The 27,073-nt window shown below is 39.1% G+C and overlaps 1 protein-coding gene across 1 annotated transcript; it reads left to right on the top strand.

Moving 5' to 3' along the window:
* Nucleotides 1–801: 801 nt before the first annotated feature.
* On the top strand, nt 802–25,036 carry pan2 (poly(A) specific ribonuclease subunit PAN2). Its single transcript, XM_057830226.1, has 25 exons — nt 802–905; nt 1,431–1,736; nt 1,803–1,972; nt 2,063–2,183; nt 2,261–2,338; nt 2,419–2,689; nt 2,790–3,135; nt 7,528–7,624; nt 7,721–7,840; nt 7,913–8,032; nt 8,148–8,276; nt 8,544–8,743; nt 12,976–13,124; nt 13,207–13,313; nt 13,389–13,487; nt 13,583–13,671; nt 13,760–13,895; nt 13,964–14,101; nt 14,189–14,248; nt 20,375–20,465; nt 20,540–20,697; nt 20,758–20,901; nt 22,190–22,369; nt 22,435–22,528; nt 24,417–25,036. Exons 2-25 carry the CDS (start codon nt 1,449–1,451, stop codon nt 24,611–24,613), a joined length of 3,582 nt encoding a protein of 1,193 aa, XP_057686209.1. The 5' UTR covers nt 802–905; nt 1,431–1,448; the 3' UTR covers nt 24,614–25,036.
* The last annotated feature ends 2,037 nt before the right edge of the window (nt 25,037–27,073 follow it).

Below are 27,073 nucleotides of genomic sequence, written 5' to 3' on the forward strand. Positions count from 1 at the left end.
TTTTTGCGAGTCTGTTTAATTCCAGAGAGTTGGTTTTCGCCTCCGCACAGACGTCATCCTTCAGGACGACAGGAGCGCACGAACTGCAGGTAAGAGCGGCTAACAGCAGGCAAAGAGAAGCTGCAGTCTTGGCTATAAAAGTCATGGTCGGGTTTTTAATATTATTATTTTCAGTGGTTATTATCTATTGAGCTCTGCTCTTTGGAAAGTGTTGTGATGAGCGCTGCTGGGTTTATTTATATCAGCGAGGATGAGTCAATGCAGGGGTTTCCCTATCCTAATGGGCATCCCTGAGGTAAAAAAAAGAACTTTAAATTGTTGAATTTAGGTTAGTAGTCCAAAATGCATAGAAACAGTTAATTCGGGGGGAATTAAATAATTACTTGGGGGCTGGGGTGGTCCTCATTTTTACAATTTCTCAAAATTACAAAAATGTTATCTACTGATCTTCTAAGAGGCTGTGAAATGACACAGACGAGTGTTAATACAATACAATGGATACCCAAACCAAGATTTTCACACACACACAAAATCCAAATGTTGGTTACTTGTTTCACTAAATGTAGTCACTAAAGAGGGCAGTATTTTAGATTTTTTTTTAAAGGTATCAAGCATACAGGGAATGGTCACAATATGATATTTGAGTTGTATTATCAGAGGAAATAAGTTATATTTCGCCTCGCAAATATTACGAAAACCTTCAACGAGCCCTCAGTGATTTGTTTTTTCGAACTATGAATTTGTAAGACCATTACAAACCAAAATTAATTTTTGCTTATGCTCTTGAACGCACCGCCACTGTTTGGGACACGTTCACTGTTCCTTCGCGTGTTGTTGTTTTTCATTGTGACTTCTGCATTGAAAATGCGAGGCAAATCGGACTTCAAGATCGGCTCGACAAGATCGTATGCCTTTTAATTCCATAATTTTTTTACTGGTTTTAAGTCAAACTGAATACATTATAATTAGCATTGGTGAACTTAGTGTGACCGCTTTCCGCTCTGTTGTTAGCCCGAAGCTAACTTGTTAAAAACAACAACCAGGCTGGCGAACACCACCTGTAAACGACCTGCACTTATTATTATTGTAGATTGCAACACAATGATGCTATTCACGGCTCTTTTTAATACTTGGCTCCATACATTTGGTTTAAAGTTTACATTGATTCGCGTTAGCTTTCGGGGCTAACTGTTCGACAATACGAAGGAAACGTGAAAAGGCGAGGTTTCTAACTTTTATGTCGGACTTTAATATTCTTATTTTCACTGCCATTGACCGTGATAGACACCCAATCCGTTTGACCTGGGATGGCTGACAGTAAATGATCACTCCCAGTTTAAATGGAATGGACGTCCATCGCTGTCAGTGGCACCGACTGAGTTAAAAGCCCTGCCGTGGTGTATTTTGTAGAGCCGGTTGTTTCATTACAGGTTGACTTAGCTGGACTCATGATGAACTATGAGGGTCTGGACACAGGGATGGGGGAGTACTCTCCGAGCCTTCACGGGACTCTGGAAGCAGGAATGGAGCCTTCCATGGATCCGCACATCAACCCCAACCTCCTGCAGGGTGTGGAGATTGATGCGGATGGTCTCCCCGTACCAGTCCCCGAACCTGTGCATCTCATGGAGGGCATGTTTTCAGAGCTGCACAGTGTCGTCTCTGAAGTTGGGGTCCCAGTTACGGCCACGCATTTTGACATGCAGGAAGAAATGCTTTGGATGGGAAACCACAGAGTAATAACGTAAATTATTGTGTTGCTTCAAATCCACATCTCATGTCATTCCTCTATTTGTGTACAGGGTCACGCGACGTCGTTCTTCGGACCTACGATGGGTCGCTACTCTTCATTTCAAGTGCATGCAACTGATGACATCCGGCACATTCAGACTCTGGAAACTGGGGTGCTGTTCCTCTCAAAGTGTAACCTCAAGTGCTGCACCCGTGGGGGCCTTATCATGTTTGATTATCCGTATGCAGAGCCTTCTTATTATTGTCATACAGACTGAATTTTGCAAGTGCCTTTTTTTTGTTGACGTTCCTGACATTTCTGTCAATCTAGGATGGAAGAAGGCACCAATATGCATAGTCTCCTTATGACTGACAACAATACTTTGCTACTGGGTGGACTACAAAACTATGTAGCTGAAGTTGACTTGAATACAGTTCAAGAAACTCAAAAGGTGAGGTTCACACACACTACAGTATCACGCAGCATAGTTTTGTGATGACCTCAGTATATCGATTATATGCTTCAAAGTTCACCGTGGAGGTCCCCGGGGTTGCAATCATGCGCCAAACTAGTCGCTTTTTCTTCTGTGGGCACACTTCTGGCAAAGTAAGGATTTTCAATAGGAAGTGAGAAGTACAGTATGTTTTCCAAATATCAAATTGTCATGCTTTTTTCTATTAAAACAGGTGACGCTTCGTGATCTGCGTACGTTTAAAACGGAGCACGAGTTTGACGCTTTCTCGGGCAGCCTGTCTGACTTCGACGTGCACGGCAACCTACTGGCCGCATGTGGTTTCTCCAGCCGAGGATTGAACGGGTTAGCTTGTGACCGCTTCCTCATGGTGTACGACCTCCGCATGATGCGAGCTGTCACACCACTTCAAGTACACGTGGACCCGCTCTTCTTGCGTTTCATTCCTACATACACGTCACGCTTGGCCATCATTTCACAGACAGGTAAAGCTGGGACTGCAAGTTGTCAACACGGATAACATTTGGTGCAATGCCATGGATCATACAGACAGATAATCTTGACCTTTGATCTTTCAACTATCAGGTCAGTGCCAATTCTGTGAGCCCACTGGCCTGGCTAACGTGGCCGACATTTTCCACGTAAACACGGTGGGTCAGTTGCTGATGAGCTTCGACGTATCGTCCAGCAAACAAGCTTTAGCTTTCGGGGACTCTGGGGGTTGCGTGCACCTCTGGTCAGACACCCCTGACGTTTCATTCAACGACTACTCTCGAGAGACAGAGTTTGCTCTGCCGTGCCTCGTGGACTCACTGCCCCAACTAGATTGGAACCACGACCTGTTGCCTCTGTCTCTCATTCCCATGACGCTCGCCGGAACAGAGCCACTGCTGTCAGATTGGCCTGCCGCGCTGGCCACGCCCAGCCCGAGGTAGCTGCTTTTACTACAGTTTAATGTGAGTCGTCTGGGTTACACACGTGGACAAAATTGTTTGTACCCTTCAGTTGACAAAGGACTAGACCACACCCCACAGATAGTCAATTGGATTTAGGTCTGGGCTCAAAGGAGGCCACTTCAGAAAAGTTAAATGTTTTTTCACTTATTAAGTCTTCAAAAATAAAGCTAGAAAAGAACACTTTCCCTACTGTGAAAAATTGAAGAGGGTCTGTTTCATGAGTATCTTATTTATAATTCTGTTGAGAGATCATTTAAAAAGCAATAGCTAATTTTGATTTTTATATTTTCTATAATTCTTTATACTAGAGGTGCAACAAATAATCGATTAATCGACAACTAATTGATTAACAAATTAATGGACAACTAAATTGATTACCGCTTAACTCATTCACTCCCAGCCATTTTCACCGGTGCAACCCCATTCTCTCCTGGCCGTTTTACTGGCTTTTGACTGATTTTGCAAGGCCCACAGAAAATTCTGTTCTATTGCTATATAAACATGGAACCCACCAAAAGAAAGATTAGACGCTCTTCTTTCAGCAGGAAAAAAGTTAGCTCATATCTTTTTCCATTCTTTAGAAATAAGCATTTGAAAATAGCTTAGTTTGAGCAATTTTCCAATTTCTGATGGCAAAATAGAGAAATTGAGCTTCTTGTTAAAGCATACATGTTAAACATAACTTTGACTTTAACACAGCTATTTTTTGCTTTAGTTACATCCCAAACATCTGAATAATGTTTTCCCCTTAGAAAATAACATAAACAACAAAACAAATAGAGCTTTTGATAGCAGAGTAACAATTTATTTACACATAACTAACTGAAAGATGACGTTGTTGTGCCCGCAACAGCCGGGGTAAACTTTTCCCTCATCGCCGCCTGTCTCATAAAGATGGATTTTTTTGAATCTTTCTTTTGTGGTGACCACTGCCTCGTGGCAGAGTTCACCTGGGGAACTTGTGTTCCTGGGGTGTAACTGGTTTGGCCGTTCGCGTTTCCGTACGGGACACTGGAGGGTGCGGGGGACGCGAGCGGCCGAGCACGGCGGCACGGGCAGCACGGACTAAACAACATCGTCCGCTGCACTGGTGGTCCCGGTCGTTCTGCTCGGTTGTCCAGCGCCTGGCATCCTGGGCGTGCTCCCGGTTGTTCTGCACGGTCGTCCGCTGCCTGGCATCCTGGACGTCCATTCGGTCGTCTTCCGCCGGCGCCCTGGCTGTGCGGCCCGGCCGTTCGTTCTGTTGATTCAGGTTGCGGGTCTTACCAAATGCGCTACACAATGAGTTGTTTTAGGACCTTCTTCACCTTAGAATTTTTGAAATTATAACATATATAACTACTCAGTTGTAAATATTATCAGACTTCTGAATTATATTTTTGTTAAGTCAAAGTAGGGCATGAACAAAAATCTGCTTTTACTTTGGGAAACAACAATTCTAATTTTTGCTAATTTTCGGACATTTTACTTTCTAAACTAGTTTCTTGAAAAGACTGCATCAACTTATCAATTCAATTGATTAATAAATTTGTTGCCAACGAATTTAATAATAGATACAGTGCTGCTCGAAAGTTTGTGAACCCCACAGCGATGGTCAGATTTTTTGTAAAAAAAACTAAAATAACCTTATTAAATGTTAAGTTATACCCAAATCCACAATACTGACATTCCAAATAATGGACTGAAACAAAAGAAATAGTTATATTGTCATTCTTTATTTAACAAAAGTGGTTGATTTAAGAAAAACTCAGATATCATGTGTGCAAAAGTATGTGAACCCCTTCAGTTAATAGGATATTGCGCCTCCTTTTGCAGAGATTACCTCAACCAAACGGTTTCTGTAGTGACTAATCAGCCTCTCACATCTACTTTGGGGGATTTTTGCCCATTCTTCCTTGCAGAACGCAGTCAGTTGAGAGAGGTTTGATGGGCGTCTGGCATGAACTGCTCGCTTCAGGTCCCGCCACAGCATTTCAATGGGATTTAGGTCAGGACTTAGACTGGGCCAGTCCAGAACACGAATTTTCTTCTTTTTCAGCCATTCCTTGGTTGTATTGCTGGAATGCTTTGGATCATTATCATGTTGCATGATCCACCTTCTGCCAAGCTTTAACTTCAAAACAGATGGCGTCAGGTTATGTTCTAGGATTTGACAATATTCCTCAGAATTCATGATTCCCTGGACTATGTGGAGTTGTCCAGGTCCTGAGGATGAAAAGCAAGCCCAGATCTTGACATTCCCACCTCCATGCTTCACTGTTGGGAGAAGGTTCTTTTGGTGGTATGCAGTGTTGACTTTTCGCCAGACATGGCGGTTTTGGTTGTGACCAAACAGTTCAATTTTGCACCTACATCAGTTGATGAAAAACTCTTTTTAATTTAGTCTCGACAACACAACTGTTAAAAAAACAAAAAAAAACTACTGAATTGATTGATTAGGAAATCAGGTTGAAATAATAGAAAATTCTAAAATGTTGAGGGGGTTCACAAACTTTTGAGCAGCGCTGTACAGTTGTAAACTATAGTTAAGTAGGAAAGCTGTAATAGGATATTATTTTTGAAGGAAATAGTCATCCATTATAATGTCTTCATTGCCACTTACAACATGCCAAAAACAACTTCAAAGTAAATTGTGAAGGAAAGAATTGACAACTATCCAATTTATCGTTTAATTAATTGTCCGATTAATCGATTATGAAAATGATTATTAGTGGCAGCCCTAATGTATTGTTACTTTTGTAAGTTTCAAGTGATTTCAGTGACCATTGTGGGTTTTACTTTCATTGAGAGAGGGGTATCAACTATTTTGTCCACGTGTTTACATCATGCACTTAGGAATATTTACCAACTCACTAGGTATGCATGAAATCCACAACAAACAACAACTTCTGTTTGAGGGACTGTAATTTGTTTGAATGGGCCACTGTAATAGGTGGAAATGCCGGAAGGCTTTGGAATGAGTCACAAGCAGGCTGGAGGAAGTCAGAGTGGGTCGCCAGTCTTACTCACACTGGTGGGCTTTTCATTCCATCCAGAATGGAGATGTATGGTGTCACTTCTCGCATCACTTAATATTAAGTAGAAGTGTTACCCGGCGGAAGTTCAGTCAGTTCTCTTATCTCCACTCTCGCGCAAACAGCTGTGAGGGTTGTTTTTAACTACGTCAAACACCCACCTGATTAATCATCAACAGTGGATAACCATTGATTTGATCTTTGATTTTGAGCTAACTAGAAAACGGTTGCGATTTGAGAGAGTAGCTAAGGAGAGTTGCTTCAATGTAGTGCGGTTTAACAATTTAGCCAGGCTTTGTCTCATGCATCAGTGGTTCACTGGGAAGTTAAAACACGTCATCCTAAAGCATTTTGACATAGAAATGAAGTACAGCAGTGCCCTAACTAATGCCAGTAGTGCCAATTCCTAACAGGAATTATGTTGTAATTAATTGTGTGCATGTATGCACGCATCTTGCATCAGGTGTATCTCAAATATGTTTTTTTTTTTTAAATCTCATTTTAGTTAAATGGAAATGCTGTTCATAGTACCATAGTTCCTATTTAAAAAGTTTATAATTTTTTTTTTTTTTTTTAAATATATACTCATACGGGGTCTTTGGTTGTATTTTCACAGGCAGGGTGCTATTGTTTGTAGACCATGTTAACTGCCAGTGATGGCGATAGACGTCCAATCCATTTGAACTGAGAGGGATGGCACTCATCCTTCACTGCCGCCTATCGCCTTCGATGGTAGTGAATGAGTTAATGACAAAAATAATACTGAAACGGAAGTTGCACAGATAGATTCTAAGATAAAAGCCAATAATATTTCTCTATGTGAAAATTGTAAAAAAATGACATTTCTTCGGTAACTCATTGGCTGCCATTGACGACAGTAGACATCCTATCTAGCTGTAATGGGAGGCATGGCAGTGAATGAGCCGAACCTCATAGTACAAACGGATTGGGCATCTGCTAGAGAAAAAAATCTTTTAAATTCACAGCAGAAGGATAAAATTAACCACATGTTTGGACGTCTATCATTGTCAATAGCACTGAAAGAGTTAAATGTCCATTTTCTCCTAATTTTGGAAATGCGAGAAGGATGGACAAGCCAATTTTAAATAACAATCAGAGATGAAACATTGGAGCATAATGGTTGATATGTCATTGGAGTAGCTCAGTTTTAAAAATATGGTCACTGTGATTCAATTTTCTGTGCTCGTCATATATTGTACTTAAAAAAATTTTTGAAAAAAAACACAACAAGGAATAATACCATGGACATTCAGTTGACTTACATAGAAATGTTATCATAAGAAAGCAGACACTCTATTTTTTTTCTTCAAGATTTTTTATATTTCTTTAAAGACGAGCTCCCCCTGTAGACCCCGAAATCCTACGTACAATGAAGACCGTCGGATTCATTGGATATGCAGCAAACCCTCGCGCTCGACCCCGGAACCAGGCACGTTGGAAACATCAAGCATAGATGTGACACTGATGTTTCTGCAGTTTTCATCTTTTTTAAAAAATATTTTTATCCCTTTTCATCTTTATTCAGGTTCCCTACAAAATTAAAGACGTGGAACAGGATTATGATAGTTACAACCAGGTTCCAGAGTCACCAATTGGGCGTGATGAAGAGCCCCATCTCTACATGGTGCCGAAAAAATATCGAAAGGTTCGACTTCACCTATTTGTGAAGGTGTTGTTATTTTGAATCTATGACAGTGACATCCGTATGCCCATGTAGGTGACAATTAAATACTCCAAGCTGGGACTGGAAGATTTTGACTTCAAACATTACAACAAAACCTTATTTGCTGGCTTGGAGCCTCACATTCCCAATGCTTACTGTAACTGCATGATCCAGGTGAGATACTTTGCTTCTTTGCACCTTTTTTTAAAATTTTAATACACTTTTAAAAACTCCTATTTTTTCTTTATTAAATATTAAACATTTCATTGTTTCTGTTTTGGATTGTAAGGTTTTATATTTCGTGGAGCCAATTCGCTGTCTAGTACAGAATCATTTATGTCAAAAGGAGTTTTGTTTGGCCTGCGAGCTTGGCTTCCTCTTCCACATGTTGGATATGTCACGAGGAGATCCATGTCAGGTCAGTTAAGCCTCAATTTAGTCCCCATAGTTGAGCTCGGTAATGTGTGAAACTAAGATAATGTAAGTTGAGAATAATATATTTAAATTCTAATAAACAGACCCACTTTTCATACTTAAAAATGTGAGTAAAGTAAAACAAGCTTATCAACAAAATTTTTGTCACTTTAATTTTTGGGAGTGGGTGAGATGTTTTTATCAAAATGCAAATCTGTACCTATCGTGATCAATACTGACATCATACATACTCCTGTCTCCCCTCATCAAGGCAAGTAATTTCCTCCGGGCATTTCGCACCATTCCTGAAGCATCGGCACTGGGTCTGATCCTCGCAGACTCCGATGAGCAAACTGGGAAGGCCAGACTTGGACGCCTCATCCAAAGCTGGAACCGCTTCATTCTAACACAACTGCACCAGGAGACTCAAGAGCAGGAAGGGCCACAAGCTTACAGGGGAGCCAGCAACAGGTCAGACCATCAGAGCAGTCTTTTCAAAAATTGTGAAAGTAAAGCTTGTAAATTTTTGAGATGCTGAACCTGGAGCAAGGGTATAGATTGTAGTATATGCTGTATATTAGGGGTGTAACGGTACACAAAAATCTCGGTTCGGTACGTACCTCGGTTTTGAGGTCACGGTTCGGTTCATTTTCGGTACAGTAAGAAAACAAAATGCTAAATATAAATGTGCTAGTTGTTTATTACACACTTTTGTGCTTTCAACAATAGGAACATTAGCCTATACAAAGCTAGAATTCTGCTCAAAAAGTAGCGGGTATTTAAAGATAATCCAACAACAATTTGCCTTTCAGACCCCGCGTATTGGTCAGCTTTCTTTCTAAAAGAAGAAAAAAGAAGTCCTGTGCTAAAGAGAAAAGCAATCCCAATGACAAAGATTTTATCATGTATTTTACAAATGAAATGCTTCAATGAAACTTTTTTTTTTTCTTTTGAACGGTTTTCAAAAGCTTTATTGGTGGATTTTCTCAAGTTAAAGCGCCACACAGAAATTGATAAATTTAATTGTGTAAGCAGGATGTGTGTGTTATTCTTATTATTTAATTACAGGTGTTTTAGCTCATTTCAATTTATTTTATTTAAATGGGCTATTATTTATTTTATTATGTGTTTATATATTACAAATGTGATGTAGTATTCATTTATATTGTATATTTTATGTTGTATAACTTTAGTTCCTATGTGAATATTACTTCCTACTTGTTTTGTTGTGGTAGGAGGGCTTTGTATTGAACACAGGGCCGTGTTGGTTATTAGTATAGCAGAGAAGACAGCAGTAAATCAACAAAGACAAGTCAACTGTGCCCCGATCTACCACTCAAGAGATTTGATGGACTCAAAAAGTAGGTTACGATTGCATATTAGTTTGAAAATCGACCGGCTCCATCGTATTTTTACACTAGTGACTTCCGGCCCCATCCTAGCAACCGGTAGTAGTATTGACGCAGGAGGGCCGCGTCTCGCGTCAATAATAAACTGCCGTTCTTTTCGCGTGCGTCGCGTTGAGCCGCTTCTGGGACGCATCTAACACGCGGCCACACTGCGACTGGTGTGCATTGGCTGATTGACTCTAACGCTCGCGTTTCACTGCATTCTCGCGGCGGCCACGTTGTCGAGCCGTTGACGTTTCTGGGTTATACTGTCCTACCGTGTTGGTCCTCATTATAGTAGAGAAGACTGAGTAAATATAATCTACAGAAAGAAACTGTAACCCGATCGACTCACAGCCTCGAAAAGTAAGGGTTATATTACGTCAGAAACTCGTTCGGTGCGCTTCCGTTCCGAACCGAGCACCAAGTACCGAAACGGTTCAATACTATTACATGTACTGTTACACCATTACTGTAAATATGTATATAATATACAGTGTTGTCACAGATTACTTGAAAAAGTAATTACATTACTGAAAACTGATTACGCCTAAAAAAAAGTCATCTAGTTACTTCACTGATTACTTTATTATGAAAGTAAGTTACTTTAAAAGTAATTTATCGGTTACTTTTTACCAATTTTTCTCCCTTTGCCGCCTCAACATAGGAATGACAACAGAAAAGTGTCATCGCGTGGAATTGACTTTTTGATAATTGAATTTAAAGGGGAAGATCAGAATTTTTCACATAAGGCTTAATCAGTCGATGGAGTTGATTTCAACCACAACTGACTCTCGCTAGTTTAGCCACTCCTGAGCTCTGAAACTAACAAATACCGGACAAACTACATGGAATTTGTTGAAATCAACTCCACCGACTAATTAAACCCCACTAACCCGAAGGTTAAGCCTAATTAACAGCATATCAGTGCTGTTATAAAACAATGCAAATTGACTGCACAATAATCAACAACACACAAATGAATTGCAAAGTGCAAAAAACACAAAGGTGGGGGTGGGCGCGGATGCATGCAGACAACCTGGAAGTACGCCATACACACACGCCGTAAATTTGGCCACAAAACATGGCGGCAACTAACCACTTTACACTCAATCGGACTAATAACACATCCCAAAGATGCTAAATGAAAAAGTCATCTCACGGCATAAATGTGCAACACGAATATGATATAAAGAATGGTCACCGACTACCCGCCATTGCAACGGCAAAGCTACGAAACTGCTACGCATGTAGCGTCTCCAACCTATCGCTGGAACCCTCCAGAATGAAGGAAAAATCCTCATTTTCATTCATGACACAAACAGCTATACATTCCCTCTCACATCTCAACAGGTGGCTGCACTCAGTTCGAATGTGCACTCCCACGCTGGCACACACCTTTCTCAGTCCAAAAACACTTAGCGCATGTGACTCGAGACCAAAACAGGAAGAACTATGAGTGGTTACCATGGAAATGAACACCTAGCGGGAACTGTTCTAACATTTTCTATTTAAAATGCTCTTCGTACATGACTACAATACTCTTTATTCAACATACATTATGAGGCAATAACAAAATAGTAACGCACAGACTAAGGAAACTCACTTTAATCAGATTACTGATTTAGAAAAATGAACGGGTTAGATTGCTTGTCGTTACTAAAAGAAAGTAGATTCAGTCGCGTGTTACTTAGTAGCACGTTAGTTACAACGCTGATAATATATTTACTAGCAATATGGCCCGGCATCACTCAGGTTTGTGTAACGTGAATGCAATACAACTGAATCACAGATAAAACATACTTTCCTTAGAGATGCAGCTGTAATGTTGTATTAGTACAAGGACATCATAAAGGGTTTAGTGTGCAAATCGCTTTTGCATCACTGTGTATAGCATGAATATCGACCCAAAATGTTTTTAAATCGTCTGGTTGTGGAGTACTCAAAGCAACCACGTATCATCACAGCACATTTAATTTGTACATAAAACCGGAAAGTTTGAAAGCTAACTGTGACTTTGCAATTGCAAGTGACACAGTGGATTGTGATTTTGGGGGGGGGGAAGCGCCGTCTTTTGGGCAAAAGACGGCGCTCTCCCCTCCATAATCACCGATATTCTATGCTAATTTTTGGAGTTTCATATTCATTTTCCAGAATAAATAGAGGCTTGCTGAGATCAAACCCATATAAGAACACTCCCAGACACATAGAGTACAACTGCGTAGAATTTCATCAAAATCTGCCCAGCGTCCATAAAACACAAACTCACAGACAGCCAAACATACAAACTTGCCTTTGTAGAGATTAAGAGAGATGCGCACAATTTACAGGTACATACATACACAGAACAAGTGGAATGGAACCTGCAATTTTAGGTATGCAAGTAAGCAAAATTATGGATATGGCCTCACAAAGTAAATCAGGGATCCTCGACAGGTATTAAAAGGCATTAAATTAGTGATTTTAAAAATAATTCCTTGGGGACGTCTGTGATCCGTCCCTTGAGGGGGGTAGGAGGTTCTGTTAGGATTTGTTTATTTCCTCCTAATGTGGCTTATCCCCGTGATTTCCACCAATCTGCTTCCTCTCGTGTCCCCCACCCGTGCCTCATTTTCCCGTGACACATTGTCTGTGTATATAAGCTCTCCGTTTTTGTTGATTCCTTGTTGCAACATTGTCCATGTCCATTTCAACGTTTCAGTCCCTCGCGATCCTGTGCCCTCGTCCTCCCGTGTTTGAGATCCTCGTGCTTCGTTTCCCTCTAAGTTGAGTTTGTTAACCCAGTCTTTTGTTTGCCTTTGAGTTATTGGATCCCTAGTCTTTTGTTTGCACTTTGTTTTTCGGTAAACTTAATTAAATCATTTTTGCAATTGTGCATGTGTGTCTCGCCTCCACGCTTTCCCAGCATTTGGGTCCACAACGCCTGCCCGTCTGAGAAACGTGACATTTTGTGGGTGAAAATGCCCCCATTTAAGAGCAGTCTGGAGACCCGATGGCTGTTTTTTTTTTTCTCTCTCTAAATCATCCTTGTACCATATAAGCCAGTAAAATAGTTGTGTTCAACAACTATTCCATTTATTTTAAAAGACAGATTGGTACTGCAAATATTGCAACATTTTTATTACTGACAACAATTTTAAATTTGGCTTTGTTAACGAGCCACATGAAGTTGATGCAAAGGATTTTCTTTCGCGAACACAAAATATGTGGCGGGCTAGATCTGGCCCCTGGACCTTGAGACAGCTCTGCTATAGGGAAACTCAACACAGGAGGTTTTGCAAGAAACTAAACTTTAAAATTAAACTTCTGTTATAGCTCTCTTGGCTCGTCCGGCGAGTCGGTCATCGGGAAGCTGTTTGGATGCGAGGTAGAGAACAGCAGCTTGTGTCGTTGTGGCAAAGAGACCGTACGCTCCTCCCTCACCTTGCTCTTCACCATGCACTACCCGGAGCAGAACTCTCAAGGTAAGTGCAGTTGTTCTTCCCTTTGCGACGACTCATATTTCAAAAATGTTGTTAACATTCATTGTTTCATTCTAACCTGAAGAGAAAACAATTAAAGAGTATGATTTTGCCGAGATCCTGAAGAAGAGCATATGTTTGGAACAGAGCACGCAGGCGTGGTGTGAAAACTGTGAGAAATATCAGCCCACAGTGAGTTCCCCGCACATTCACTGAAATACCCTGGTCCGACTGTGACAAGCCTGTCGTCTTTGTGCGCCTCCGCAGGTACAGACGCGTAATATTCGATGTCTCCCCGATGTTTTGGTCATAAACTGCGAGGTAAACAGCGCTAAAGAGGCGGAATTCTGGAAGGTTCAGGCAGAGGTAGTTTTATTATTTGATGCAGTTACACAGTCAGTCTCACATATCACTTGGCTATTATGTCACCAAGTCATGTGCGGTTATGCTTCTCTATGTAGTACGCCTTCACTAAAGCGAGGCAAAAAGAAGAATCGGAGCCCGCAATGCCTAAAGAACCCCCGCCCATGCCCACCGAGTGGTGCCTGGAGTAAGACCCTACCTCTCTCTTTTAAAAATAGCAAATATAATTTGGGAAACCCAGTTTTTTCATTTGACTGGTGCTTGACCTTTCCCAGCGGCGAGGAAGTTTGTGGCATGCAGGGCTTTACCCGGTTAGAGGACCTAAGACACATGTGGATCCCGCTCACGTTAAAGATGTCCATCAGCAAAACACAAGGACTGCAGATCAGCAGCTGGCCAGAAGGAGAGGAGGTGAGGGAGAAAGCACCAATCGACTACTTGTTCATTCGGGCTGCTCACGGCGTTCTCGTAATGACTAGCTGAGCGCCACAGAGGAGGCTGAGGGAGCCTCTCTCTACGACCTAGTGGTCACCGTGCCGCACGTCCTTGACGCTCGCACGGGTGGGAACTTGGTGGCACACATCAAAGTTGGCGAAACGTATCACCAGAGAAAAGAGGTCAGTCAAGTCGTAATAGAATTTATGTAACTTTCCTTTTGCCTTCCGTGTTGGACTAAGCATGTGAGGAATGTTTTGTTTTGGCAGGGAGTCACACATCAGCAGTGGTATCTTTTCAATGACTTCCTCATTGAGCCCATCGACAAGGTGAATTCATCAGTCCCGCTCTCTCCTATTTTTGTTTAAGTCATTGGCTGCCATTGCCGCAAGGTGTCAAACATGCGCCCCATGTCATTTGGCCTATAAAATTAAAGCATGTTCATCAACTTCATATTTTTGCTATGATTAAATGGATGTAAAATTTCTGAGAATAATTAGTGGTACTGGTGAATAAAAGGGCCAATAAGGAATACGCTGTAGTAAGCAATAGCATTTTCAGCTCTGATTCAAAGGAGCTGTTTGAGCACACCTCAGATCTTTAGGTAATTAGTTAGCTAGAAGCATAATAAGTTAATAACTGCTGCCTCACTATGCTTGTTTTTTATTCTTAGAACATACAGCACACTGCTTCCAGACGACTTAAGGAGTCTAGATGCGTCATAACGGTCAAACAAATGAATCATGTATTTTGTTCCAAAGCCATTACGTGTTTTGTTGACATGCGAGAAGATTTTATAGTCTATCATTTGATTGACAGGAAGCCAGTGTAATGATTTTATGACCGTTGTAATATGGTCCAGTTTCATTGTACAGTGGTACCTCTACATACGAAGTTAATTCATTCCAGGACCTTGTTTGTAAGTCGAAATGGTTGTATGTCGAGCAGGATTTTCCCATAGGAATACATTATAATTCCATTAATTCGTTCCACAGCCCAAAAACCTACACTAAATACTTGATAAATACTGCTAGTACTATTACAAATGGCAATTACACATAGCAAAAAAAAAAAAAAAAAAAATCATAATAATAATATAATAATAATTCCTGTAATAATGTAACGAATCGGGTTCTAATGTGGCGGACGTTTTTTACTGTACCTGACCGCACCGCGCGACTGACGTGTCAGAGAAAGGAAGCGGTGGAGGTTAAGAGTTTCACTTTCAATGTTTTCTTGAGAACACCGTGAACTTTCGTGTTGGATAAGTTGTGAAATAAATGATAAAAACCTGACGAAGCTGGCGATTTTACCACAATAATAATTGTCACCATAACTTATAAAGTCTGGCGAACGCAGAGGCGGAGTTTGACTTTTGGGGCAGGGGGCACAACATGTTGATGACCCCAAAACGCAGTGTCAGCAATAAAATTAACTTAAAAAATATTCATAATAATAAGTAGAAAATGAGCGTGTTTTATTTCACATCATTCTTGAAGGTAATTCTAAATCAGGCTGCTTAGGACGGCTATACTTTTCGCCAAGGTCGTCATCCATTGAACATGATACGCCCGCCGGTGTCGTGCCAATGTAGTTACCCCAGTCAAAAATTGTATCCCCTGGGCGGAGCCATATGGAGGTAGACTTGTGTCTTGATTATTCAATCAAAAAAAAAAGTTGCTTCAATCGAAATATAGATTTTCAATTTAAAAAATTACTTCCATTTTTTTTTTTTTTTTTTAAAAAGTGTTTTTGCAGCAAAAATAAATTTGAAACTCAAAAAAATGCATTTGCAAGTTATTTTTCTTCGATTTTTTTTTTTTTTTTTTTGATTGAAGTCTTTTTGGGTTGAAGTAACTTTTTTGATTGAAGTAATATTGTTTTGCGTTTGGGCCACATTTTGGCAAGGACATTTGTCTATTTATTATTCAATCAAAAAATAAGTTGCTTCAGACAAAAAATATATATTTTCAAAAAAACATATCACCAGTCAAAAAAAGGATACAAAAAATTACTAAAGACTCAAATGTTTGCATTTGAACACTTAATTTTTCATTTAAAAAGTTTTCATTGATTTTAGCAATCCTTTTTGTGTAACATTTGTGTCTAAATCATTCAATACTCAAAAAAATTGCTTCAATCAAATAAAAAAAAATTTCAAACAAAGAAAAAAATCATTTAAACAATAAAATTGCCCTCCCCTAATTTTTTTTTTTTTTTTTAAAGGATATGCAAAGCAAATGACCGTCTAAGGTGCTCGTCATATGATCTGTTCGAAAAATAATGGTCTGGTGAACCATTTCTGTGTAGATTTGACCATATGTTTAGGGTCATCGTCTTGCTGAAAGACTCAGTGACGACCCATCTTCAGCTTTCGGGCAGAGGGCAACAGATTTCTATTTAAAATGTCCTGGTATTTCAAAGCATTCATGATGCCATGCACCCTAACAAGGTTCCCAGGGCCTTTGGAAGCGAAACAGCCCCACAGCATCACTGACCCACCCCCATAATTCACAGTGGGTATGAGGTGCTGTCTACACGCCAACAAGCTGTTTGGGAGGCATGCACGGAGAAAACCTTTCCTCACTAACAATCATAAACGCAAACGTCTGGAGTTCGCCAAGCGGTATTGGGGCTTCTACTGGGACCGTGTGCTTTGGTCAGATGAGACCAAGATTGAGCTTTTTAGTAATAAACACTCTAAGTAGGTCTGGCGTGCCACGAAAGATGCACATCATACCCACTGTGAAGTATGGGAGCAGGTCAGTGATGCTGTGGGGCTGTTTCACTTCCAAAGGCCCTGGGAACCTTGTTAGGATGCATGGCATCATGAATGCTTTGAAATACCAGGACATTTTAAATCAAAATCTGTTGCCCTCTGCCCGAAAGCTGAAGATGGGTCGTCACTGGGTCTTTCAGCAAGACAATGACCCTAAACATATGGCCAAATCTACACAGAAATGGTTCACCAGACACAAAATCAAGCACCTCCCATGGCTATCTCAGTCCCCAGACCTCAACCCCATTGAAAACCTGTGGGGTTAGCTGAAGGGGAGAGTACAGAGGAGAGGACCCAGGTCTCTGGATGATTTAGTGAGATTCTGCAAAGAGGAATGGCTGAAGATCCCTCTCACTGTCTTTTCCCATCTTGTGAAACATAGGAGAAGATTAGGTGCTGTTTTGTTGGCAAAAGGGGGTTGTACAAAGTATTAACACCAGGGGTGCTAATAATTGTGACACACATTATTTGATGTCAAATAATTATTTCTTTATGTGGGATTTTTTTCCCCACTGAATAAATGCACTTGTAGTGAAGGTGGGATTTTTCTCTTTTTTTCCATTAAGGTCCCATATTATTTAAAAGAAAAAAAATTATTAGAAGCTAAAAAACTCATAATTATTGTAAATCCAATAATTATGGAGGGCACTGTATGTTGAACTAGATGCGAAATGACAGCGGTGTTAGTAAACAGCCGCCATCTTAAAGCAGTGCACTTCTCAGCGCTAATAAATAAGATTAACGTTACTGTCACTCGCTCACGTTACGTTAGCCCTGTGGAGGGCAAGGTTTCTATTAATTATGACCACTGCCAACGCGTGGCTAACATGTCTTACATACAGGCTTTATTTAATCTGTGAAAACATAGCATTGTAGAGTGATGAGGGTGTAAAATGAAAATATGATACAGCTAACTGTCAATTTTAGCTCAGTAGTCATTGCTGGATAAAACACCAAGTAGCACTGGCCCCTAATGCAGCAGGTATCATACTGTAACGTTGACAAAGAGTCACCCGCTTCGTTTTAGGTTGCAATTATTTTTTTTGTGGGGGGAACTTGTGGAACGACAACAACAACAGGAAGGCACGTCTCTCACTCTCCCGCACCTCCCTCACCCCCGCACGTCACGTGATGCATTCAGGGGGAACGCATGCAAATATCCCCGCCATATTATAACGTGATATGTTACAATACATTTATTTTGAACACTGCAAAAACTCAAAATCCTATCAGGACTTACAGTTTAGACTAACTTAAAACTTAACTAAAACTTAAAAATGGCTTGACACAAATGGAAATTCAATTTAAACACGTGGGAAAAACACCTAACTTTTAAGTGATGTGTGTTATCAAGCATAATGACATTTTTAGGTAGGAAATATATATACATATATTTCTTTTATAAGATCTAAAAGTTTTTGCAGTGAATTGGTCTTTTTTAATTTTTTTCTTATTCTAGTCATATCTGAGAGGAAATTGTTGGCTGTTTTCAACAATGTACATTGAAAATAAAGACATTGATTGACTGAAAATGGTTCAATATTAGATGAAATGTCTTGTTTTCTCATGTATACTTATAATTGCTATTTACCTAAAGAAATATATATGTTTTATCTAGGGCTGTCAAACGATTACAATTTTTAATCGAGTTAATGAGTTAATTACAGCTTAAAAATGAGTTAATCGTAATTAATCGCAATTCAAACCATCTATAAAATATGCCATATTTTTCTGCAAATTATTGTTGGAATTGAAAGATAACACACAACACGGATAAATACATTCAACATACGGTACATAAGTACTGTATTTGTTTATTATAACAATAAATCAACATGATGGCATTAAAATTATTAACATTCTCTTAAAGCGATCCATAGATAGAAAGACTTGTAGTTCTTAAAAGATAAATGTTAGTACAAGTTATACATTTTTTTATATTAAAACCCCTCTTAATGTTTTCGTTTTATTAAAATTTGTAAAATTTTCAATCAAAAATAAACTAGTAGCTCACCATTGTTGATGTCAATAATTACACCATGCTCACTCATTGTGCTGAAATCCATAAAATCATTTGGGCCCAAGCGCCAGCAGAGGGCGCCAAACACCAAAAAACAAGTAACAAGCGAACATTACACTGCTTTCATTTTAATCTGTTTGAGCGGGGCATGTGCGTTAATTGCTTTAAATATTTTAACGTGATTAATTTAAAAAAAATAATTACCGCCCATTAACGCGATAATTTTGACAGCCCTAGTTTTATCCGATTACTCAATCGGTAAGGATTTTCAGTCGATTACTCGATTACTAAAATATTCGATAGCTGCAGCCCTAAAAAGTTGTAAAGCAATAAAACTGCAACAAAAAATGAATGAAATGAGCAAAAAAAAAAAAAATTATAATGGGTCAAAAGTATTTTTCGAACAGATCATGTGTTTTGCAACTTAGACGGAAAATATATGTTTTTTTTTTCTTTGATTGAAAATATTTTTTTTTTTGATTGAAGCAACCTTTGGGGGGATTAAATGATTTAGACACAAATGTCCTACCCATAATATCGCCCAAACACTAAAAGGATGCTTCAATCAAAGAAAACTTTTTCGATGAAAAATTAAGTGTTCAAACGCAAATTTTTCAATCTCAGATATTTTTTCACATTCAAAAAATTTTACCATCATTGAATTTTTTCTTTCTTTGACTGAAGTGATTTTTCTTTTTAAAAATATATATTTTTTGAAGCAACTTAATTTTTGATTGAATAATGACCAAAAATGTCTTAGCAAAAATGTGGCCCAAACACAAATCAACATTACTTTAAAAAAAAAAATCTAAGAAAAATATCTTTCGCATGCATTTTTTTTTTTTTTTCAAATTTATTTTTTAATTCAAACACTTTTTTTTTTTGATTGAAGCGACTTTTTTTGGGTTGAAAATATATATTTTGATTGAAGCAACTTTTTTTGGATTGAATAATAAAGACACAAATCTACTTCCATATGGCTCCGCCCAGGGGATACAATTTTTGACTGGGGTAACTACATTGGCACAACACGGGCGGGCATACCATATTCAATAGATGACAATCTTGGCGAAAAGTATTGCCTAAGCAGTCTGATTTAGAATTCCCCTCAAGAATGATGGAAAACAAAAAACACTCATTGTCAACTAATTATTATAAATATTCTTGTAGGTTAATTTTATTGCTGACACTTTGTTTAGGGGTCATCAACATGTTGTGCCCCCTCTGCCCCAAAAGTCAAACTCCGCCTATGGAGGTACCACTGTAGTTGTATTTGACTCTGACAACAGCATTCTGGATTAGCTGCAGCTTCCTGATGATTTTTTGTTGTTGTTGAGACCTGGAAATGTGCCATTGCAATAATCCAATCTGCTAAAAATAAATGTAATGATAAGTTTTATATTTTTCTTGTTTGGGCAGAAGCCCCCAAAATATGGGGATATGTTTTAGGTGGTAAAAGGAAGATTTAGGGATAAACTTTAGATGGCTATCGAAGTTCTGGTCTGAGTCAATAATTACACCAAGATTTCTGGCTTGATTTGTTGCTGTCAGTGACATAGAGCCAAGTTGCACACTGTTGTTTTTTCCTATATGGGCGATGTATTTAAAAATTCTTGTCCTCCAATAATGCACTAAGGAGACTATGCTCCACCACAGACAGAAGCTGCACAGTTCGATATGAGCTGGAAAGTTCCAGCCATCCTGTATTACGCCAAGAGGAACTACCACACCAAATATGACCTTCGCAGTGAGTTCCACTTCACGTGTAACGTGCACATACGTGTCCAAAAATTTTGATCACACTTTGCCGCACATTTTTAGTTAAAAACCCAATCGACGCCAGCGTGTTGCTGACAGAAGCCTCGCTGGCTCGCAAGCAGAGGAAGAGCCATGCCACTTTCATCCCCCTCATGGTTAGCGAGATGCCGCAGGCCGGAGACCTGGTGGGGCTGGACGCCGAGTTTGTTACGCTCAACCAGGTAAGCTATTTAACGTTTGACGAGAAAAAAAACTCTGGTGCGACCAGTATGCACTCATAGGAAGAGGCGGAGCTGCGCAGTGATGGAACAAAATCGACCATCAAGCCAAGTCAGATGTCCGTCGCCAGGATCACGTGCGTGCGGGGCCAAGGGCCTAACGAGGGTGTACCGTTCATCGACGACTACATCTCGACGCAGGAACAGGTGAAATACCACCTCACAGGTGTCAAATTGAGGACCGGGGGCTGATTTGGCCCCTTGTGTCATTTGTGTAGCTCTTGAAAGTACAAATGTACATAAATTTCATGTCCCCCAGTTTAAATGATTTTTTTTCTTTTTTTTTAAATTGATGTAGTCGTTACTGAAAGGTGGAGGATTACAGAAATCAGAATATTTACTGTTCATTTTAATATAAGGAAATAGGCATTTTTACAATGATTATTAAAAATAGAACAAAATTTTTTTTTTTTTTCTAAAGTTTTTTTTTTTTTAAACAGTTGAAAAATAAAAGGGTAATATTTACTTACTGTTTTCTTTTTTATTTTATTTTTTTTTAATTGTAAAGCTATAAAAACTAAAAAGGGAATACTCTTTTTCCATTTTAAAACTAAAATTTAAAGGACAATATTACCCTATTAGAAGGCTCAAAAAGATTATATTTTAGGTCAACTATGTTCCTTACCTGTGGATCGGCTATCATAACAGTACAGTAATGATCAATTATCAATTTAGTCAATTAGTTTTCAATTACAGTAATCGCGGCAGTCCTATTTGGCAGACATAACAGCCATCTGCTGGAAACCATAACTACAATATGTAAGGAGGTAAACCTGCCCCTGATTTTTTTTCCACTTCAGAATCCACATCCCCTCAAATAAAATCAGTCCCAAAAATTCAGCTGCAAAACAGCCAGTAGCGAAAATACAGTTGCAACATTCAGGTCAGTAGGGAGAAGCAATCGATCCCACTGCCATTTCCATACTGACATACTGACAACAATCACAGCCTGCTGTGACCAACTTTTAATGTAATCGTTACACTCACTGAAGACATGGCTGAGCATACGTCTAATGCTGTGGCTGCTTCTACTTCTTTTCCAAGGGATTCTCTGTCGCATGACCAGTGTAACGAAGGTAGCCTAACTTGATTGCGTGGTGGTCAGATAAATGAAGACGGGGACACATTACTCCACCCTTGTTATCAAGATGTTGCAACCAGAGTTTTTGGCGACAAGAATTTTTGTAACTGAAAACTTTTTTCAGTGTTAGAGCTTCAATACCGAAACTAATTAAGTGTTATAAATTCAAACTCTGGTGACACAGTGATGTGGTCCGTGAGAATGATGAGTTTGACGTCCTTGTACCTTCTTATGAAAGCAACCCGGGGAGGAGAAAATAATACTTTATATGGACAAAAACGCCAAATTGATTTTAATCCAATTACTCGACAGGATAATCATTGGAAGGCTTGATGTTAATTGAATACTATACAGGTGGTGGACTACTTGACCCAATATTCCGGCATCAAACCAGGAGACCTGGATGCAAAGATCTCCTCCAAGCATCTGACCACCCTGAAGTCCACATACCTCAAGCTGCGCTTTCTAATCGACACTGGAGTGCGCTTTGTCGGGCATGGCTTACAGAAGGACTTCCGGGTCATCAACTTATTGGTATGCCGAACTCGCATGTCGCGACTACTTGAGACACGTGATGATGACCCATTGCTTCTTTTAAGGTGCTCAAAGATCAAGTCATCGACACGGTCTATCTGTTCCATTTGCCTCGCAAGAGGATGATATCGCTGCGCTTTCTCGCCTGGTACTTTCTCGGTAAGTCAATGTTGATGGAAAATGTTCATTAATGTATGTTTTTTTTCCCTTTTTTTAATCATTATCTGATAGTTTTTCTCCTTGCATCGCTCACAATAAGTGAATACGCAATGGAATTACCTTCATACCAAAAGTAAAAGGTTTACAACAAACCGTCCAGATGTCAGACCTCTACGTTTGTGAATTATCTGTTTGACTGCCATTGATGGCAATAAACGAATTGCCAGACTGCCAGCCCTCCCAGTCTAAATGGTTTAGATGTCTTTTGCCTTTCATAGGTGTTTTTAATATAAATTTTATTCTTCTTTTATTAACTACCACAACACATACTCTGTGAATACGATACATTTACCTGTGGTAGCAGTAAATGCCAGCTTTCCCAGTTAACCGTTTTTGGGTGCTCATTTACATACTATGAAAAAAAATAATAAAACAATGGGTGTTATTGGGGCCAGTTTTTTTCCTTTTCATATATAATGTGTGTGTGTGTGTGTGTGTGTGTGTGTGTGTGTGTGTGTGTGTGTGCGTGCGTGCGTGCGTGTGTGTGTGTGGCAGTTGACTTGAAGTTCTGCTCTGAGACCCCCAATTTGGCCAGATTTAAAAATTGTCCAATATGCACGTGTGAAACATCATTGGAAAGCTTAAAATCTCAATTTTCTGGGGGAAGAAAAATAGTTAACTGGAGGGCATTAAAAGAAAGAAGATTTAAACCCCTAAACCCTAACTCGAGGTGAGAGCATGAGAGAGCAAAATAAAAGACGCCATGAATTTAATGAGATATTATCACGTACTTACCTTGTTTCAATCCAAAAACTCCGTGTAGCATGTCTCACCGAGTGTCAAGACACAGCTATGAATGGCCACAGCCGGACTTTTTGGGGATTTTATGAGTGAAACACGGGAATATAACAAAGGTCGCCATCCAGAAATCACAGACATCAAGTAGTGGTCGAGATTTTCTTTTTTCAAATATTTATCATTTTAAATGTTTTTTTTTGGGGGGGGGGGGGGTTGTATCGATTATTTATCATCTAAAACACCGGGGAAAATGCAACTGTAACAAAAAAAAACACAATTAAGCGATAGTTTGAGGTAGATATCCTTGACCTATTTACAGACACTATTTTTTTCATTGTAATGTAATTTGTTTAAAAGTTTAAAACATGCGAGTGAATAATTTTATAAAGGCGTTTTATGTGACTAAATATTAGACATCAATTAATAATTCTAAGCTTTAATAAGTATAATTACTTAGCTTCTTTTTATGGCTGGGTTGAAACAAAAGCGGTTGTGCGTTGTCTGTAAACGTGGGTCCAAAAAGTTTGGGGGCTTAATGCGCCATGAAACTGCTATGGCAGCATAAAGGCATATTGTTCTATCAAACATAAGTTTTTTTACCTTAAAATACAGCAGTTTATTTTAAAGAGGGATGCAAGAGCAGAAACTGCTTTTTCAGCCTCGTCTGTGTTTTCCGCCATATATATAATTGACCACTGGTCGGCTAGAGTGGACAGCTAGGTTATTATTTCTGATCATGCGTTATTTAAAAAAAAAAAAAAAAAACACTTGAGAAAAGAATCCTGATTTGGGTTATCATGATTTGTGCATAAAAACTTTAATATCTTCAGTTAACTCAGTTGCATTGTATTTTTTTATTTTTTATGTTACTCTTAGGTTACTATTTCCACATACAAATAATTGTATAAACTTGTTATATCGTGTAAGTTTGTAACCGAACCAAGAAGTGGGCTTTCACTTTTCTGCTACTTGTCCACTTTGCTGCTCAGTTTCTCCCCTGCTTACATTATACTTTTGATGCTTTGGACTAACATACTCACAACGGTTTTCCCTCGATTGACGTTGATTTGTGCTTTCCTCCCGTTATCAGATCTCAGCATCCAGGGGGAAACCCATGACAGCATTGAGGACGCGCGCACAGCGCTGCAACTCTACAGGAAGTACTTAGAGATGAACCGTGGAGGCGGCTCCGATGAGGTCAGGAAGGTCCTGAAGGGACTTTATGAAAAAGGACGCCAGATGGACTGGAAAGTTCCAGATGTGGATTCGGGAGACAGTCGAGGGTAGCCCAAAAAGTTTGAAACCATGCGGAAGTGAAGGCGCCGGCTTGAGTGCGTGTACAGGGGACTGATGTAATCCTCCTTCCCACGGCAGGTGCTGCCGTTTTCCCTTTTGTGACTGTGACTCAACAATGCCCACGCCGTTTATCTTCCTTTTTGCATGGCCTCTGCAGATCCGCATCATTATTTCATCATCACTTGTTTGTCATCATATCATTTAGAAAATGATTCTTAGAACAGGAAGACAAGTTGTTTTTGACGAGTTCAGTTTTCTTTGCTCACCTTTTGCTGCATGCAGGAGCACTCTAAGCAACGTCGCATTTGTAATTTTTGGCTTAATACAGAAATAAAATTATTTTTTGTTTGTTTTACTGTCTTATTGATAAAGTATTAAGAATAAAGTTGTATACCAGTTGTATTTTAAATTTACCAGTTAATGACATTTTAGCCCTTTTTAACCTTTGACTTAACTTATGGCCTTACTCATCTACAACAAAATACAACTTTGTCCTTTTAAAATTACTATATTACAAATTTAGGGAAACATAAGTTACTCAAGTTCGTAATTGTTGTTGAGAAAAAGTCATTTTTTTCATTCCTGTACATTGTAGTCGTCTGGTTTTAGGATGTTGCAATACCTTACATTTCAACATACACATACAGTATTGCCACGGTCAACCTCTGGTTGTGATTCAAAATGAAACGAGTGCCCTCTGCTGGGTAATTGTCCATTTCACAAATAGTTACTGCGACTGTCGAGATGCAGCGTCTTCTGACCTTGATTCCGACTCTGGTTATGATTCAAAATGACACTAGTGCCCTCTGCTGGGTAATTCTGTCCATTTCACAAATAGTTACTGCGACTGTCGAGATGCAGCGTTTTCTGACCTTGACTGAGCCAAGGCAAGCCAAATTTAGGAGTTGGAAATCTCACGACACACCACTAGTCAAGTAGTCTGGTTATGTGACTAAACTGTAATATAATGCCACGAAATGCACTATTGAAATTGATCTTAAAATTGATCTCAACTCATTAAATCCCCAGAGCAAAATACACACGCGCCACTTATTTTTTTTTTTTAGGGATGTCAAACGATTAAAATTTTTAATCAAGTTAATCACTGCTTAGAAATTGATCGTAATTAATCGCAATTCAAACCATCTATAAAATATGTCATATTTTTCTGTAAATTATTGTTGGAATGGAAACATAAGACACAAGACGGATATATACATTCAACATACTGTACATAAGTACTGTATTTGTTATAACAAATCAACAAGATGGCATTAAAATTTAACATTCTGTTAAAGCGATCCATGGAAAGACGGAGTTCTTAAAAGATAAATGTTAGTACAAGTTATTGAAATTTTATATTAACCCTTTAATGCCAACAATATGAAGCAATCATCAGAGAATCCCAAAATTTGAAAAATAGTCCTAATGAAACCTTTTTTTCAAATTTGTAAAAGTCAAAATGAATATGTGTAATAAGCGCTCAGATATCTATAACTTTTGCTAAATCCTGTTATTTTTCGTAGAACCTGCAGATGCTTGTGTTGACTTGCATCCATTTTTTTTTTCTAAAAGAAATGTCAAAATTCTGAATGTCTGAAAATCGTGAAATTTTAGGTGTATCAAATGTGATACATTTGGCAATATAGGCTTGAAACCCTTCTTAATGTTTTCGTTTTAATAAAATGTGTAAAAATTTCAATCAAAAAATAAACTAGTAGCTCGCCATTGTTGATGACAATTACACAATGCTCATGGTGCGTAAACCCATAAAATCAGTCGCACCCAAGCGCCAGCAGAGGGCGACAAAACACCAAAAACACAAGTAACAAGTGGACATGACACTGTGCTGTCATTTTAATCTGTTTGAGCGGGGCATATGCGTTAATTGCGTCAAATATTTTAACGTGATTAATTTAAAAAAATTAATTACCGCCCGTTAACGCGACAACTTTGACAGGCCAAATTTTCTTTTTTTTTTTTTAATTACTCAGGGCTTTGAGTTTTTCTTTTTGAAAAACTTAAAATATGCATCTTTTATACTTACGGGCAATACTACAATTGAATGTCAACTGCCGCAAAGTATTGTCCCATGGCCTCCAACTGGCCCCTGGGCTTCATGTTGGTTTTTGTTTTTTTTTAACGCATGAAAGGATTAATAATTCTAGCTAAAAATGAGACATTGCGAATAATAAGTATACTTTTTATGGCTGAGTTGAAACAAAAGCAGTTGCGCGGTGTCTGTAAACATGGGTCTCCAGGGTAAAACGGACAAATCAAAATAGGTTAAGAAATCAGTGCAATAAATGTTACGAATGACACTGGGAATTTAAAGCCAACTCCATTAATATTGCAAAGGGTTTATTGGTAATAAATGAAGTGTGCCATTGGATGAATGAGGAAAGAGTGTGTGGGTGAGGCCGAGGTCTTTGGTCCATTCATTGTGGATGT

This window comes from Corythoichthys intestinalis, chromosome 2, assembly GCF_030265065.1.
Source record: "Corythoichthys intestinalis isolate RoL2023-P3 chromosome 2, ASM3026506v1, whole genome shotgun sequence".
NCBI lineage: Eukaryota > Metazoa > Chordata > Actinopteri > Syngnathiformes > Syngnathidae > Corythoichthys > Corythoichthys intestinalis.